Source organism: Corylus avellana, chromosome ca5 (genome assembly GCF_901000735.1).
Source record: "Corylus avellana chromosome ca5, CavTom2PMs-1.0".
NCBI classification, from domain to species: domain Eukaryota; kingdom Viridiplantae; phylum Streptophyta; class Magnoliopsida; order Fagales; family Betulaceae; genus Corylus; species Corylus avellana.
Window position 1 is genome coordinate 14,617,126 of NC_081545.1, and position 18,239 is coordinate 14,635,364.

General features: G+C 40.3%; 2 protein-coding genes across 2 annotated transcripts; both read left to right on the plus strand.

Moving 5' to 3' along the window:
• The first annotated feature begins 5,045 nt into the window (after window positions 1–5,045).
• Window positions 5,046–6,122, plus strand: LOC132181835 (uncharacterized). Its single transcript, XM_059595064.1, has 2 exons — window positions 5,046–5,537; window positions 5,616–6,122. Exons 1-2 carry the CDS (start codon window positions 5,046–5,048, stop codon window positions 6,120–6,122), a joined length of 999 nt encoding a protein of 332 aa, XP_059451047.1.
• Window positions 6,123–16,323: 10,201 nt separating this feature from the next.
• LOC132182919 (uncharacterized) lies at window positions 16,324–17,852 on the plus strand. The gene is made up of 3 exons (XM_059596288.1): window positions 16,324–16,523; window positions 16,672–16,713; window positions 17,290–17,852. The coding sequence occupies exons 1-3, from the start codon at window positions 16,389–16,391 to the stop codon at window positions 17,692–17,694; spliced, it is 582 nt and encodes a 193-aa protein (XP_059452271.1). The 5' UTR covers window positions 16,324–16,388; the 3' UTR covers window positions 17,695–17,852.
• The last annotated feature ends 387 nt before the right edge of the window (window positions 17,853–18,239 follow it).

Here is an 18,239-nt window from a genome sequence, read left to right on the forward strand (position 1 = left end):
TTTTTTTTTTTTTTTTTTTTTTTTTTTTTTTTTTTTTTTTAATCGTCTTTGGGTCTCTATTATGATGTATTTTAAATGATTTTAAAAATAATTTGGGCTGGGGTTTAGTTTTTTGGGCTTCATTTAATTATTGTTTTGAAAATATATTGATTTCACATTACTTTTGAAAACAACGTAAACATAATGTATACCTAATTCAAAACAATATTATTTTGGTAACTTTATAAAATATAAAACATTAACCACACCTACATAGTCTAAACTCGCTATTCGCATTCGCATTTGCACGTGCAAATAATAAATAGTGGATAGCAAATAATTGCAGATAGCAGATATATATATATATATATATATATATATATATATATCTGCATTTTGCGGATACAGTTACATATATTACAATTAACCGCATATACACATACATTCCTACTAATTGATACAAAACTGACTGTATCTATTGCTACGTGCATGCAATAATCTTTGATCCCATAATTTTGTGTAATTCTATAAGTTCTTATTGTATTCCTCTTTAGTCCCTGCAAAAATAATGTAGATATTAAAATTATTATTTGATCAAAATCTAATAATGATGAATCACAAGCCCAATAGTGATTTTAATAGCCACATCATTCTTGGAGGGACTTAAAAGGGACACAAGAGGGACTTAAAAGGGACACAAGAGGGACTTGTAACATTACTCCATAATTTTAGATTATTATATAGAGAAATGCTATGGGTCAATAAGAGTAATTCTATAAGTCTCTCTTGTGTCTCTCTTGAGTCCTTTCAAGAATGATGTAGCTATTGAATTCACAATTTAATCAAAATTCAAGAATGATCAATCACAAGCCCAATGGTGAATTGAATAGCCACATCATTCTTGGAATGACTCAAGATGGACTTGTAGCATTACTCGTCAATACGTTCTCCATATTTGACTCATATTCTCTTACAAATTTAATAAATCAACCATTAGATTTGTGGGGTTCACCATTGACTTATGTAGAGTTCACATAAGTCTATAAATCAAATTATTGATTTAAAAAATGAGATGAGTCAAATATGAAAAAAATATTAACCCCTAACATTTCTCTATTATATATGTTTATGGAAGTTAAAGTTCATTAATTATTTTTCTTTATTTTTTTGTTTTGATAAATTAGCATCCACCATAACAGGGTTTGATTTCAATTCACTCTGCTAATATTTTTTCCTTTTTTATGCTTGGCGTCAAAATCCTTCTTAAAAGTTGTAAAAAACGTGATGCCATTTGTCTTGTACCAAATTGTCTGCCCTCACTAAATTTACTAGTTAAAATAACTAAAGATTACTTTTTTTTTTTTTAAAAAAAAATATATTTTAACTATTTAATTTTTTAAAACACTCCCATCAATCTTAACATTTTAATTATTTTATTTAAATATTATTTTTTAAATATTTCTTTATTTTTTCTCCAAGAATCATATTTTTGAATTTTGTCTTATTCTAACAGTCATATTTTTGTAATTATTATTTTTTTCTGACGTCAAAATTTTTCGAACAAAATTGTCTTTTTCCTAACGGTCATACGCTTTAATATAAATAAGATTATTCCTGTTAAGCTATATCACGTCCCCTCTTGAATATCAATACCACCAGGACCTAGTGTTAGTGAGGAAAGAGAGATTTCAGTGAAGTGAGAGCTTAAAAAAATAATTTCTTAGAGTCTGAAGAATGAATAATGACAGGAAGACTATTTATAGAAGACTCATTTTCTTTGTCACCCTAACGGGATACTTTCCTGTTATGAAGAAAAGAACATATTCGTAGATCTAAGAATTCTTCATCTTAATGAGAAACAGTTCCGTTATGACAGGAAGAACAAATGTCTCTTTGTCACATGTCTCATCTTAACACACCAGTTGACGGGAAACAAGGGAGTCCAACTTTGGTCCCATTACATGTCCCATCCTGACAGGGTTTCTAACGATAAAACAGAGGCTTCAATTTTGCTCTCATCACTTGTCCTATTCTGACGAGCTTCCTAATGAGAAACTAGGGAGTTCAACTTTGCTCCCGTTACCTATCTCGTTTCGACGGGGTTCGTGACGAAGAATCAGAGAGTCCAACTTTTGTTCCTTTCACATCCTCGTCTTGACACAGTTTCTGACGAGAAACCAGGGAGTCTAACTTTTGCTACATCACATCCTCGTCCTGACGCCGTTCCTGATGAGAAAATAGGGTGACCACTTTTACTCTCGATACATGTCTCGTTCTGACGATACTTCGGACGGGAAAATAGGGGCTCTTCATTCAGTCCCGTTATAAGCCTCATTCTGACAACACTTCTAACGAGAAAACAGGGAACCCTTCAAGACTTGGCCTAAAATCCTTAGAATCAACCCCCCAAGGGTCAACAAAGTTTTAAACGCATAAAGTTAGAAGAAATAGTCATTGAATTAGGCCAATCTAAAACCTAACAAGAAGTTTGGAGCTGACTCTTGAGATGAGTGACTTTAGGACAAGACTTTGGGAAATATCTAGTAGATAAATGCACCCAAACTTGCCTTGTTGTATTCATCCCATAGACAGTAGATAAAATCCTTTTAGTGAGAGTAGAATTAATCTAGGCCAGTATAAACTTGTCCTTCTTCTGCCAAACCAGAAATTCTAGGTTACGGACAGAAGTTGATTCGCCCTCTACATCAATAAAGTATTCAGAGGGACAAATTTCTGTGCCATCCACTATACCGAAGAGTCATGGGTACGGAGCACAGGAAGAAACTGAGTGGTCCAACTTAGGTAATTAGGACCATTAAGTTTGGTAAGCCCCATTGGAGTGATAGTGGGTAAGGAAAAAGGAGATGGAGCAGAGATTGCGGAAGCCGTAAAGAAAAGATCAAAAAGAAAAAGGTGTTAGCAAAAATGCTCTGATACCAAGTTTGAAATAGAGTTTGAAAATGGTTCAATTGATACCAGTGATGTTGTATTCCATGTATATTTATAGATGTACAATTGAAAGTATAAAACTAAGAGATCAGATTACAGTTTCAAACTAGTTACATAATTTAAACTATTGATAAAAAGAGTGACAGTAGCTTGATTATCTTGAACTGCTATGATCTCCAATACCCTTTGGTCTATTTTGAATTTCAACAAATAAAGGATTAGATGGATTAGAAACAGAGGCTTGACTTGATCTGTTGCTGCTAATGTGGAGGTCATATCTTTCATACCGTTAATAGTCACTGATAACTTTGTATTATTATTTCATGTATAAGCTCTCCAGCTTCTTCAAAAGTTCAGCAGCAGTTTCTTTGTCAGCAACTTCTCTTAAAACTGTTGAAAATAATTTTGGATGGCTTACAAAATTCTTGTTGAAATAAAATAATAACAATCTGAAAATTAACAGTAAAATAAATAAAAAGCAATAGATAAAAGTGGAGTATGAAAAGATTTCACAATGCTATAGAATCTCACAATACTGTATAATCACGCAAGTGAGCTGTGCTTAAAGGTTGATTTGTGCCTCCTAGAGTATATAACTTGGTGCACTTGACACACAACCTCCTAGGATTAGATTATAGCGTAGCGTCTACCTTTGTTAATAACGCACATCCAAAAATAAAGACTAATAGAACAACCCTTTGATCTAAGTAAATTAGGGATTTACCAACCACCTTAATGGAATGATTGACTATTCTTTGGTATGGTTTCATGGCCATGGTACTAGTGTTTGACACTGAATGTTGGCTCATGGATCACTTTCATAAGGCCCAACGGGTCCCGAACCCGGTTTTCGCAAGTCTGTAGACCCTACAAGGCCTCGGACGGCTTAGCTCGATGACGCCTAGTTCGAGACTTAACTCATGGGCGAAATAGTCAATAACCGAAGGGAAGGTCAATCATTCTACAATAAGGATATATCTATATTATATTAAATCAGAGGATCTTATCCCACATTTGATAAGATCATCTAAAATATAGACCCGCTATCAATATATCAACTACTCCTATACAAATGGGATAGGCCATCATTCAAATTCAAAAGATCATCTATATTGATCAGGATGCATAATAGCTGTCAACGCCTGAGCTGTGCACATGTGACAAAGGACTACTTGGACATCCTGATCTAACGTCAAACAGAAGCCATATCACTTATCCCACGATCTTAGGCTACTAAGATCACAGAGCGGCTAACAAACCTTATCTCTCTCAAATAACTGCATAGCAGATATTGAGAGATAAGGATCCGAGACGTGTGGGAAATCAAACTCCTTTCATGCTTATAAAATGCAAGTCACCTCTCAATGCTAAGGTAATCGCAACCTTTTATTTCCAGCTTTCTTGTTGCTTATATCTTCTTTCTCAAATCACTGACTTAGGCATCGGAGTATCCCGCCGGAGCACCACCAGGGACTCTAATCCTATTGTTTGTTTTTGTGTGAAGGCCCGACGCATCCTTTGACACCATGATACCACCCGGAGAGTGTGCCAACTTCATCTTCGGAAAACTGTACATTAACAGTTTGGCTCCGTAAGTGGGAAACTCAATTTTCATCAATTCTTAACATCAATCCGAAATGGTGACTACACTTGCAACATATCCTCCACCGGAAGGTCGAGCCAAGCTGCCTGATGCAGTTGGAACGCCTCCAGACCTCGCCGAGTTTATGAGGCAGTTGACTGCCTCCATGGAAGCACTAAAGAAGCAGAACGAAGATCTTGCTACCAGATCTTCGCAAGAAAGGCAGAGACAAGAACTCATCCGCCAAGGCAAGTAGGTCCACGATCTCAACCAGAACCGGAATCATGATCACGAAAGTTGTGCAAGTTCTGTTCATGGAAACCGTCATACCACGGTCCAGAACGAAGGTCACCATGAGAGATCCCGTACCGAGAGGTCTCATCCCGAGAGACCTCACCGTGAAAGGCCTCATCATGAGAGACCTCATCGCTGAAGGCCTCACCATGACCGATCTCATCGTAAGAGATCCTACGCATGCCATACCGAGACCGATGTAAGTGCTGAGTTGGGGGATTTGAAGAGAAAGTATGCAGAGATGGTTGACAAGATGGCTAATTGGGAGAACGGGTTGATGGCGGAAGAGCTCATGAAAAACACCAACCTACCCTTCACGGATCGGGTTATCAACTTCCCCTTGCCTCACAAGTTCAAGATGCCTCATATAGATAAATATGACGGCAATGGAGACCCTACAGAGCATATGGAGAGTCTTCGAGCACATTTCATCCTCCACGGAACCCCAGATGAGATCTCATGCCGGGCGTTTCCATTAACTTTGGTAGGAGTAGCCAAAGAGTGGTTTGCAAGACTCCCTCTCAAGTTTGTGGATAACTTTAAATCCTTGGGATGCCTCTTTTTATGCCAATTCTTAGCCACCCGAAAAAGGAAGAAGAACCCCACTTACCTGCTTTCTCTTATTCAAGGGAAGGATGAGTCTCTAAAGGACTTCACGCTTAGGTTCAATAAGGAGAAGTTAACAGTGAAGAACCCGAGTGAACAAATGATACTCAACGCTCTAATGCATGGAGTAAGAGCTGAGGGGCCCCTGATGGCCGAGCTAGCGAAGAAATCTACATTGGTGACTTTTCGTTAGTTTTTGAACAAGGCGGAAGAGTACATCAATCAGGAGGAGACTGTTGGGGCCTTGATAAAGTCCCAAGAGAAGGCTACTCGGCAAGATGGGGGTGCTGCGAAGGTAGCACCAGTAAGCTCTAGAAAAAAGCAGGAGAAAAACCCAAAGCAGCAGGAGAAGAAAACCCTCAAACCGAAGAACGACTCTCAACGAAAACTTAGCAAGTTCACCCCATTGAACACTAGTATGACCGAGGTGTTGATGGAGATCAAAAGAGATCCTACCTTCAGATGGCCAACAAAACTGAAAGATCCCCTGTCAAAGCGAGACCATACCAAGTTTTGCCAGTATCATAATGAAGTGGGCCACCTGACTGAGGAGTGTGTATCTCTGGACCAGGAGATAGAAGCGTTCATCAAGAATGGTAGATTGGGGAAGCTCCTGGCAGGCGAGAGGAATAGAGGAAGGAATCCTCAACAGCCCTTGTTACTTGAGGGAAACCGGGAAGCTATCAGAGGCAAAGGCAAGATAACAATCTGAGAGATGATCGGTATGCTAGACCGATGCATAATCGGTAGGCCGAATCGAGGAATGATCGGGATGCACATCCTCCACCTCGGAATCATGATGTAGTGGGTGAAATCCTTACCGTCTCAGAAGGAATAGCTGGCGGAGGAGAGTCTAAGTTGGCCAGAAAGGCCCACGCCAGAAGGGTACAGACCGAAGAGGTTCTCTTTCTTAAAAGGCCTTCCAAGGCCCTAAAGTGAGACTCTATGGTCTTATCGTTCTCTGAGGAAGATGTGACAGGAGTGATGATGCCCTATGACGACGCATTGGTGGTAACGGTGATAATGGCCAACCATGTGCTCCATCGGATCTTAGTGGACAAGGAAGCTTGGCTGACATCCTCTATTGGCCAGTTTTCAAACAAATTGGCATTGATCGCAATAGGATCAAACCATTTGGTTCACCCTTAGTCGGATTTGCGTGAGAGCAAATCCAACTTATCAGGCTTATCTCACTTTCTATAACAGTAGGAACAACTCCCAAGTAGTCAACTATTATGGTAGACTTCTTGGTGGTCGACCAACCATCTGCTTACAATGCAATAATTGGTCGGTCAGCCTTGAGTAAGTTGAAAGCTGCAACGTCAACCTACCACCTAAAGATAAAGTTCCCGACAGAAGAGAGAGTCGGAGAGGTCAAAGGAGACCAGATTGTAGCAAGGAAGTTTTACATTACTTCCCTAAAGAAGCCTTCAGAAGCCAAACCTTTAACGGTTAGCACCGTGGGTAGCAGAAAGGAAGGCGAACCTGCCGAGCTACTAAAAGATATGATTGTAGCAGATGGCAAAGTGGTAAAGATTGGATCTCAATTCGCCTCGGAAGTCCGAGAAGGCCTCGTCACCTCTCTAAAGAAGAACCTAGAAGTATTTGCGTGGACACATGAAGACATGCCAGGCATTAGCCCTAAAGACATACTTCACAAACTAAATGTGGATCCGAGTATGAAACCGGTGAAGCAAAAGTGAAGAAAATTCGCTCATGAGCGAAACATGGCAATAGCCGAAGAGGTGGAGAAGCTGCTCAGAGCTCAGTTTATCAAAGAAGTACACTATCCTAATTGGTTAGCCAATGTAGTATTGGTTAAGAAGTCCAATGGGAAGTGGAGAATGTGTGTAGACTTCACCGACCTTAACAAAACTTGTCCGAAAGATAGCTTTCCTCTACCCCGCATTAATGTGTTGGTAGATTCAACATCTGGATACAGTTTGCTCAGCTTTGTAGATTATTTTTCAGGTTAAAACCAGATCTACATGCATCCAAAAGATAGGGAAAAGACTGGGTTCATTATAGACCAAGGCTTGTACTGTTATAAGGTCATGCCCTTTGGACTGAAAAATGAAGGGGTACCATACTAGAGATTGGTTAACAAGATGTTCCGAGAGTAGATCGGGCAAAACATGGAAGTTTACGTGGATGACATGCTAGTCAAAAGCATGTTACCACAGAACCACACAGCTGACCTGCACGAAGCGTTCGAAACGTTGAAGAAATACGGAATGAAGCTGAATCCTGCAAAGTATGCATTTGGAGTTTCCTCTGGAAAATTTCTTGGCCATATGGCGTCAAACCGAGGGATTGAAGTCAATCCAGAAAAGATCCAGGCGGTCTTGGATATGCAGTCCCCAAAGAATATGAAGCAGCTTCAACAATTAATAGGTAGGATTGCAACACTTAACCGATTTATCTCTCGGTCAACCGACAAGTGTCTGCCGTTCTTCAAAATCTTGAGAAAGGCCTTCGAATGGTCTAAGGAATGTGAAGAAGCTTTTGAGGAATTGGAGAAATATTTAGTCAACCCACCTTTGCTGAGTCGAATAGTCCCTGGAGAAGCATTGTATCTATACTTAGCCATCTCTCTGACGGCAGTAAGTGCAGCCCTTATACAAGAAGAGGAGGGGGCGCAGAAGCCCGTATACTTCATCAGCCAAGCATTGAAAGGGGCCGAGGAGAGATACCCCCAAATGGAAAAGCTCGCCTTTGCTCTTACTATAGCTTCAAGGAAACTCCGGCCATACTTCCAAGCCACACGATAAGGGTTCTCAGCGAGTACCATCTCAAAAATGTGCTTCGCAAGCTAGACTTATCTGGGAGGTTGGCTAACTAGGCAATCGAACTTAGAGAGTTCGACATTGAATTCCTCCCTTGGAACTCCATCAAGGGTCAGGCATTGGCAGACTTTCTGGTAAAATTTACTAATCTGCCAGATGCAGAACAATGGTCGAGGGACGAGACTTGGGTAGTTTATGTGGATGGATCATCCATAAGAAAGCATGGTCGAGCTGGAGTGATACTAATCACCCTAGAAGGTGAAGAGTTGAGCAATTCCATAAAATTTGAATTCATAACTACCAACAATGAAGCTGAATAAGAGGCAGTAATAGCTGGACTCGGCTTGGCCCGAGAGATGGGAGCCGAGTTTATTGAGCTAAGAAGCGGCTCTCAAGTGCTTGTCGGCATATCCAAGGGGAGTTTGAAGCCAAGGAAGACAAAATGAAGCTGTACTTATCAAAAGTACAGGATTTACAGGATTCTTTCAAAAAGTTATGCATTGTAAAAATCCCAAGGGAAGAAAACGAAAGGGCAGACCATCTCGCTTAGATAGCATCGACAGGGGAACCCATGGGAGAATCTGAAAAAAATAGTTCAAATTCTATCCCAACCTGCCATAACCGAGGTAGTCTCGGTCTTTGTAGCAGAGGTAGTGCCCGATTGGCAGAAGGAAGTGATGGAATATCTAGAGAGGAGTTCTCCCATCAGAAAAGAAGTCGGCTATCCAACTAAGGAAAAAATCTGCTAGATTTACCATGGTGAATGGAACCTTATACAAACGAGGTTTCATGTTACCCCTCCTGAAGTGCGTCTTCAAAGAAGAAGGTAATTACATCCTTCGTTAGATTCATGAAGGTATCTGTGTGAGTCATTCAGGCCCAAGAATGTTGGCACATAAGGTGGTTCGAGCCGGTTTTTATTGGCCAAACATGACTTGGGACTCGGTAGAGATGGTCAGAAATTGAGACAAATGCCAACGTTTCGCTAACATTACCAAGCAACCCCCAAAGGAGTTAAGCTCGGTCTCCTCACCATGGCCCTTCTCGCAATGGAGGGTAGATATAGTGGGATCATTACCTCGTGCAAAGGGGGATGTTCAATTTGCAGTTGTAGCTGTGGATTATTTCACTTAGTGGGTAGAAGTGGAGGCTCTAGTGAATATAACAGCTAAAAGCATAGAGAGGTTTTAATGGAAGAATGTCATCTGCCACAATGGCATTCCACACGCATTCGTCACAAACAATGGAAAGTAATTCAACTGCGATTCATTTAGAGAATGGTGTGTTAAACTCCATATAAGGAACTACTTCTCGTCTCATGGGCACCTCCAGGCTAACGGGCAAGTAGAAATCACCAACAAGACAATCTTCAAACTTTTGAAGAAGAAACTTGGTGATCGAAAGGAAGATTGGGCTGAAGATCTTCTGGAGGTGTTATGGGCGTATCGAACTACAAGAAGAACTCTGACTGAGGAGACTCATGCTTTGGCTTTTGGAACCGAGGCGATCATCCCTACTGAAGTGGGCTCGGGCAGTTTCCGAGTAGAAACCTTTGGGCCCAAAACTAATAATGAAGGCCTACAGCTACATGTGGATTTGCTACAGGAAAAACGAGACCAAGCCTAGGTAACCATTTCAACATACCAAGAAAGAATAGCTCGGTACTTTAACAGTAGGGTCAAGCATCGAATCTTCAAAGTTGGAGATCTAGTCTTGTGAAAAGTTACCATTGCTACCAAAGATCCAGCTAAAGGCAAGTTAGCTCCCAATTGGGAAGGACCTTACAAGGTGATCGATTGTCGAAGAGCGGGAGCATACTACCTCAAGAACCTCGAAGGAAAGCCACTCCCCAGGCCATGGAACACCGAGCATCTCAAAAAGTATTTTGTCTAAGTAGTAGTAGTTTCGCAAAGGAGATTTACTTTTGTTTTTCTTTCATAAGTTTTATTTCATTAAATAAAAATCTCCTGAAGTTACAATGACATTCAAAGTCTTAACACAGTCGAAGAGAATATAACTCATTCTCTTTTGAGAAACACAGTCGAAGAGACTATAACTCATTCTCTGTTGAGAAAAACAGCTGAAGAGGCTACAACTCACGAAGAACAACCAAAAAGGTTTTCCGAAGGGAGTTAGAGGGAGCAACCAAGGATCTTCTCAACTAAACCCTTTGGACATGTTTTCTAAAGGGATTTGGAGGAAGTCGCCAAGGACCTTCCAAACTAAACCCTTCGGACATGAAACCCTCAGCGGAATGTTTGTGAGAGAAAACCGTTTTGAACATAAAATCCTTCATCAAGGAATGTTCAATGGTCTGACCAAAGCAGAAAGCTCAGAACAAAAACTCCAATAGGAAGTTCTTAAACACTCTCTGGGGTCAAGCACCCGACCAAAGCAGGGAACATAGAACAAAACTCCTGTAGAAGGTTCTTTGATCATTCCCTAAGGTCATACAACCACTCAGTCAAGTAACTTTTAAGTTGCTTTAAAGACAGTTACAAAGTAAACATCGAGAACCTCTAAGATTGGTTCAAAATTGATTACCGTTTTTCAAGTTATCTTCTAAAAATTGCATATGAGAGTAAGGTTGTATAAACAATCATCCATTGCAAAGAAGTAAAAGAACAAATTGTGAAACAATATCTTTCATTAATATTTATGAAAATATACAACTGATAAGTTTTCCAAGCTTTTTCCCATTAGGGTCGACAGGGTCAGGGACCTCAGCATTGACATGATCATCCGTTGGACCTTGGGACTTCGCAGCCTCATCATTCCCCGAGGGCTTGTTCTCATCTCTCATCCTCTGGTGTATAGCCGAATTTGAAGATCCTTTTGGCATCAAGCATTTGCTCATGTCCAAGTGTTATAATCTGTTCCAGGGCCTCATAAGTAAAAGGAGGCTCATTGGCTTCCACAGTATCATGGTCCACGGAACAAGAAGGATCTTTGGCCCAAGATCAGAAGGTTTTGAAACCGATAGAGATCCCGTCTAACCAAGCATTGTCGCGAGTCCAAGAGGCGTAGGACAACTGTTTTCCGTAGCTACGGGCTCTGTCATTGACTTCCTGTAGTTGAAGCTCGACCTTCTTGAGCTTCCCCTCGTAAAATTTCCTTCTCTCCTCGGCCACCAACTGAGTTGAGCAAGCCTCCTCAGCCTTCGCCCTCTGAATATCCATCTCGGCCTGGGCTTCCTTGGACTGTCTTAAAACTTCAGCCAACCTCTCTTCAAGCTGGTTTTGATCCCCCTTTATTGTGGAGTTTTCTTCTTGGAGCCGAACACTTTCAGCCCGAAGATCCTCCAATTGGGCAGACAGATCCAGGATCTTCTTATCTGCTGCAAACCGAGCAGCTTCAGCCTCGGCAGCTTCTGTCTGGATTAAAGATTGCTGCTAACCGACAACCAACAACTACTTGTCCTGTTGAGAAATAACTCCCCTCAGCCTTGCATTCTCAGCTTCAGACTCTGACAGCTTTTGCTCTGACTCGGTAAGCTTAACTTTTAAGGTGTTGGACTCCTTAGCCGAGTTCTGCATAAATTTTCTGAATTCACAGTATAGGAACAACTACCTCATCATACTCTGAAACAAAGAGGAGAGTTAGAATACATAAAATATTGTGAAACAGTCGAAAGAAAAGCAAATACTTATGACAAGCTCATAGTAGATGAATGACTCCGTCATGCCTTGGGTAGTATGATCACGATTGCCAGTCAATTGCTTGTGGAGGATTAGACCCACCAAAGCAGAAAAGGGATTCCCCGTAAGGTCACCCCTAAGTTTGGTAAGGAGATAACCAACCGACCATTCAACGCTGGGGGGTTTCACCCTGGAATCACTCAAAGCAGTATTGCCATGAGCCTTGGATGCCCGAGCATCAGGAACAGTTAAAGCCCGAAAGCCATCTAGATCGGGTGCTTGAGAGCCAACATCAGCCTGGACTTCATCATGTGCCTTGGCAACCACTGGCCTGACCGACGTTGCCATAGGAACCACAACATCAACCGCCCCTGTCTCAGCAACTGTAGGCTCAGGTCTTGCGTCTACGTTCCCCACCGAGCTGTCTGAGTCCATCTCCATCTCAACCTCCTCCAAGATATGCTTGATGTTTGGACCTGAGTGGACTGGAGTATCTGACTCTATAGCAATGATAGGGGTCGGGACAACGGTGGGCTCGGCTAAGGGAACCTTCGAAAGTGGAGTAGCGGAGATGGGCCAATGATACACACTGGCCGGATGAATGACAGGCTTCGGGCCCCCCTTTTTTTGGGCAGCAAGGAGTTAAGCAACCTTTTGTTTGCCCGCCTCAACAGGATCGTGAGGTCCTGTTGGTTTAGCCACCTTGGCTTTCTTGAGCAAGGGCTGCTCAACTTCCTCAGGCTCATCAACGAGCTTCAAGGCAGGAGTTGTCAAGGGTTCACCTGCCGGGCACTTGCCCTTATCCTTCTTCTTCTTCCGAGGAGAAGGACTATGCGTAACAGGTCTCCTCATAGCCTCCATTGCCACACTCTTCGTGGCAGGAATTGGACTCTTCACGGCCTCGGACGCCATACCCTTCATGGCAGTTGGTTTCTGCGCGACCTTGGGTGCCACGTCTCATCGGTCTCTTCTGTCTACTAAGACCGGTCCTAGACCAAGAAATTTGGGGGTAACTGTTGGGTCATGGATCAATTTCATAAGGCCCAATGGGTCCCGAACCCGATTTCTGCAAGTCCGCAGACCTGACAAGGCCTTGGACGGCTTAGCCCGATGAGGTCTCGGACACCTTGTCTGAGACTCAACTCATGGGCCAAAATAGTCAATAACCGAAGGGCAGGTCAGTCATTCTACAACAAGGATATATCTATATTATATTAAATTAGGTGCTCTTATCCCACATCTGATAAGATCATCTAAAATATAGACCCGCTATCAATATATCAACTACCCCTATACAAATGGGATAGGCCATCATTCAAATTCAAGAGATCATCTATATTGATCAGGATGCATAATAGCTGTCAGCGTCTGAGCTGTGCACATGTGACCAAGGACTACTCGGACGTCCTGATCTAACGTCAAACGGAAGCCATATCACTTATACCACGATCTTAGGCTACTAAGATCACGGAACGGCTAACAAACCCTATCTCTCTCAACTAACTGCACATTAGATATTGAGAGATAAAGATCCGAGACGTGTGAAAAATCAAACTCCTTTCATGCCTATAAAATGCAAGTCACCTCTCAATGCTAAGCTAATCGCAACCTTTGCTTTCTAGCTTTCTTGTTGCTTATATCTTCTCTCTCAAATCACTGACTTATGCATCAGAGTATCCCCGCTGAAGCACCACCGGGGACTCTAATCCTATTGTTTGTTCTTGTGTGAAGGTCCAACGCATCCTCGAACACCACGATACCACCCAGAGAGTGTGCCATGTTCCTCATTGGAAAACTGTTCATTAACACTGTACGTTTCCTGGAGCCAAGCCAAAATAAAAATTAAAATGAGGGATTTACTAGCCACCTTAATGGAATGCTTGACTATTCTTTGGTATGGTTTCATGGCTATGGTACAAGTGTTTGACACTGTAGGTTTCCTAGAGCCAAGCCAAAATAAAAATAAAAATGAATGCTCTTTGGTGAACTTAATTTATAAACAAGTGAGCTGGTGGTTTTCTAACAACGATGAAAAACACTAAATGAGCTAACGTCAAGAAACATAAGCTGAATTTTTTCCTCTAAATCTCATAAACATGAGTTAAAGACAGATTTGTAAAACGGTAAGGAAAAAAATCAATGGGTAGTTATGAAATGGTTAAAATAAGATTTAATGATTTGTGAATAATGTTAATGACCAAACGGTTATAAACCAAAATGGTTAAAGTTGATTTTTTTTTTCTTTCTCATAAAACTCGCTAAGATAATATAAAGGATAATTAAAACATTTTCAAATGACTAAAAAATGAATGTTTGTAACATATATTATAACAATCCTCACATGTTACAAACATTATAATTAGAGGAGATTGAAAGCATTCATCAATGTGGTATCCGAGGGTTTTAATGACACATAAGATAAATAAGTTAGGAACTTAATGAATCATGGTAGAGTTAGACTCTTTTAACCAAATCCACAAGTTGACCAAACTTATCACTCATATAACTTTCTCCAAATTTTGGGTTGTTCTATAGCAAGTTGGCGCCTTATATAGGCCATGCACACTTGGGTTTTATTAGCGCTCTAGAGATTTGTCAAAGTCTCGTAGGAGGTGGCACCACCCCCACACTCACATAGGTAGCATCCATTAGGAATGTGTGCAGAAAACACCTCATCCCAACAAGTATGGACTATCGACCCATTAAGAGTTTTAAACTCATTCCTACTCACTCTGCATCTTTTGTTGGTATACCATAGAAATAGCTTTCATGAGTGCTCTACAAACCTACCAAAGTCTCATAGAAGTTAGCACATCTGCACTCATGTAGGTGGTATCCATCAAAAGTGTGTGCATGAAACACCCCATCCCAACAAGTAGGGACTATGGACCTATTAAGAACTTTAAGTTCATCCTTAATCACTTTGTATCTTGTACTGTCTTACACCATAGGGATGGACTCATCATTAATCTTCTCAGAAATATATTGGATAAACATAAAATGATAGTACCACAATGTGATCACTTATGACTTCAATTCCCATTTAACCTTATTCATGGGATCTCCAATCACAGAGGTTGGGTGTCAATCGCGGTGTTATAATTTAGGTATTCTTCATATCCGCCTCGATGTTTCTCTCACTACCCTTCTTACTAGTAGCATGGTCAAAGGATATGAAAAATTCCCTTATGACCTCACAAAGTACATGAACATTATATCAGTCTCAATAAACTGCCTCACAATATTGTGCACTTTGTCATTATAAAGCTTGCTATTTGCTCAAGCTATAGCAGCTTGTCAACCACAATGAAAACACAAGTGGAACTGTATTAGCATATAAAGGCAAATCAATTAATCATAGGCTCCTTAGCCATTCATTTTCAATTCCTACTTTGTCCAAGGCAACTAACTCTAAGTACATAGTAGACCTTACTATGCAAGTCTGTTTTCAAGACTGCCAAGAGATAGATCCTCCGGCCATAGTACATGCATAATCATTGGTAGGCACTTTGCTCATTTAAATAAAAAAATCCAGTTAGCATCACAATATCCTTTTCAATATAGCAGAATAATCACAATGTGACAAGTCAAAATTAATTGTGCATTTTAAGTATATCAACAATTTAGAGATAACATCCAAATGCTCAATACCATGATTATGAGTATAACACACTAAATTTTAAACGCTAAAAAAAAAGGTGCATGTAATTTTAAATTTTTTCAAATTTTCTTAAATAAAAGATTTTTTTTCTTTTTTCTTTTTTCAAATTTATTGGAGTATAATCTTTATTTTTTGAAGAAAAAAAATGGGACATTTTGGAAAAAGCAAACATTATGTGGCCCTTCTTCTATTTAAAGCACTATCAGCAGATGCTTTCTATGTCATTCCTTTCATTATATTTAGGAAAAATTTCAAAAAAACTATAAAACTTACTCACATCAGATTCCCTACATGTAATCAACATTTAATGGTTGTCACAGTGTTTTTCAATGTGTATGAAACCAAAAATAGTTTCCTATATATTATTTTAATATAAATTTAGAAAAAATCAAAAGAAATTTGGTGCTAAAATGCTCTAAGAGAAGACGAAATGAAATTCAGTCTATGTAATACTTGAGAGTTGCACGGTTCTGCAATTCACCATATTCAAGCTGTTTATTTATAATGAATATTCATGTTTACGATGCGTTATCAATCCTACCGAAAACATTTTTTCACCTCCTTTCTGATGTATATGGCTTCGAGTGGTCCTACGTGCTTCTGATGGAGTGGTCGTACGTGGCACAATCATAATTGCTCATTGCAGATTTAGAGAATTGCATGACGTCTTTCCAATTCCCTTCTTTATATATTGTTTTGTTTTGTGTTTAATTGATTTTTATTTTTTTAAAAAAAAAAAATTATAGAAAAATTGATAACCGACGTGGCAGGACAGTAGCTAACAAACTAACTTGACTAGCTGGAGGCTGGAGGATTCCACATCTCCTTCAAAACGGTGCGAGCGTTCTCATTATTCTCCCAAACCAAACAGAAGCGTAGAAGCAGCGGTGAAAATGGAGATTCAATGCAACAACCCGAGCTTGAAAGTGCGAGCGAGGAAGAAGCTGATGCCCCTGGACTTGGAGGACTACATGGACTTCCTGCTGTCTCACAGCCAACTCCATCCCACCATCAGCTTCCTGAACCAGGTCCACATTTCGCTCTTTCTTCGAATTTCGTTTCACTTTTGATTGGAAATTCAAAATATTCGTCTCTGGTGGATATGTTTGTGTAGCATTTGAATTTTTGAAATTGTATTTGTGTATTTTTGTTTTGATATTTTGGTAAATTTTGCAGATCGTCGCCATGCACGGATTCAAGATCATCAGGAAGCCTAAGGTGACTCTTTTGTCTTTGCCTCTGTTTGGTAGCTGAGAAACTGGAGGAAATTAACTGTAGACCGAATCGTATTCTGAACTTAAAACTTTTCTTCTTGTTCTTCTTGTTCTTCTCTCTCTCTCTCTCTCTCTCTCTCTCTTATCTGAACGGTAGATTCCTTCTGGAATCAGGAAATTTTGTTTGGCTACCGAGAAAATGGGGTAAAGAATAGAAGCACATTTTAATTTGAATCGAAAATTTTCCATTTCTACTACTTCAAAGCTCAATTCTAGTTTGTCAAATAGTTGTATTGAACTCGATTGAGTGGATTTTTATCGTATTTTATTTTTCCGAATTAACTCAACGATCTAAATTACTGTCACGATTGTGTTTCTCTCTTTGTTACTCTGAATCAATGGAAATCTTAGCCTGGAAAAGAGAATTCACTAATGATATTATTCATATGAACACTTCGTTATTTTTGTTCCTAAAAAGTGTTTAAAGCTCAATAAGTCAATTCAGCTACAAATTTTGTTACATTTTCTCAGCAACCAAACAGGCACTAATTACGATTCCTCTGTTTCCACAATTTGACAGAATGAGGTAACCGAAGCGGTGAAAGCACTCACTCTCGTGGAACCGTGGCGCTCGACGCTGAACGACAACATTTCGTCCATGGAGTTCGTCGCACTCGAGGACGTAATCGCCGACCTGAAAGACCTCAACTGGCAAGAGTGCTGCGTCACGTCGATTCAAACCCTCAACTCGTGCAAACCGACGGAACCAAAGGGTTCGGATCCGAGAGGCGTTGGCGACGTGTGCGGCGGCGACCGAGCTTCGTCGTCGTGCGTCGTCGGATCGGAGTCCGGCGAGCGCCTGGGGAAGCTGGTGCCGAAGAGCAAGAGGAAGAGATTGAATGCGATACTAGGTGATTGTGGTGGGACTCATGATGGGGGTCGATCTTCGGGTTGCGTTTCAGTCGGATCTTTCGGGTCGTGTTGAATTGTTTTGTGTGTGGCGCGCTATGGGTGGTGGTTTTCTGAACGAACCGTTTTTTGTCTTGGAATCTTGCCTTGGTTTTTAGGGTTTGTAGAGGTAGAAGTACTAGTAGGAATAAATCTGTAATTTCCTGGGAGGGTATTTCATGCAAATTAGTGACATCATTTGTTGCGTAATAAACTTTCAAACAAAACTAAAAGAAAAGAAAACATTAAAAAGAGGGGTTAAGTATCTTATTGCCTTCGGGATTAAACTCTTTAATTTTTATTTTTTATTTTTTTCTTCTTATGGTTTTATTTTTATCACAAAAGGCATACGTGGTTTTCATAAAGACAGAGATGGTATCTCCGCTAAAATTTCGTCCAAAATTTAACAGCACGCCACGTCAGCATCAATTAAAAATCTACACGTGTCATATAATTAATTTTTTAAAAAAAATTAAAAAGATTAAAAAATTATATTTTTTCAAAAAAAAAAATTGGGGTTGCCATAGCCACCTACTTGGCCATTTTCACCCCCTTTGACCAGGCCAACCCCACGACTAGATG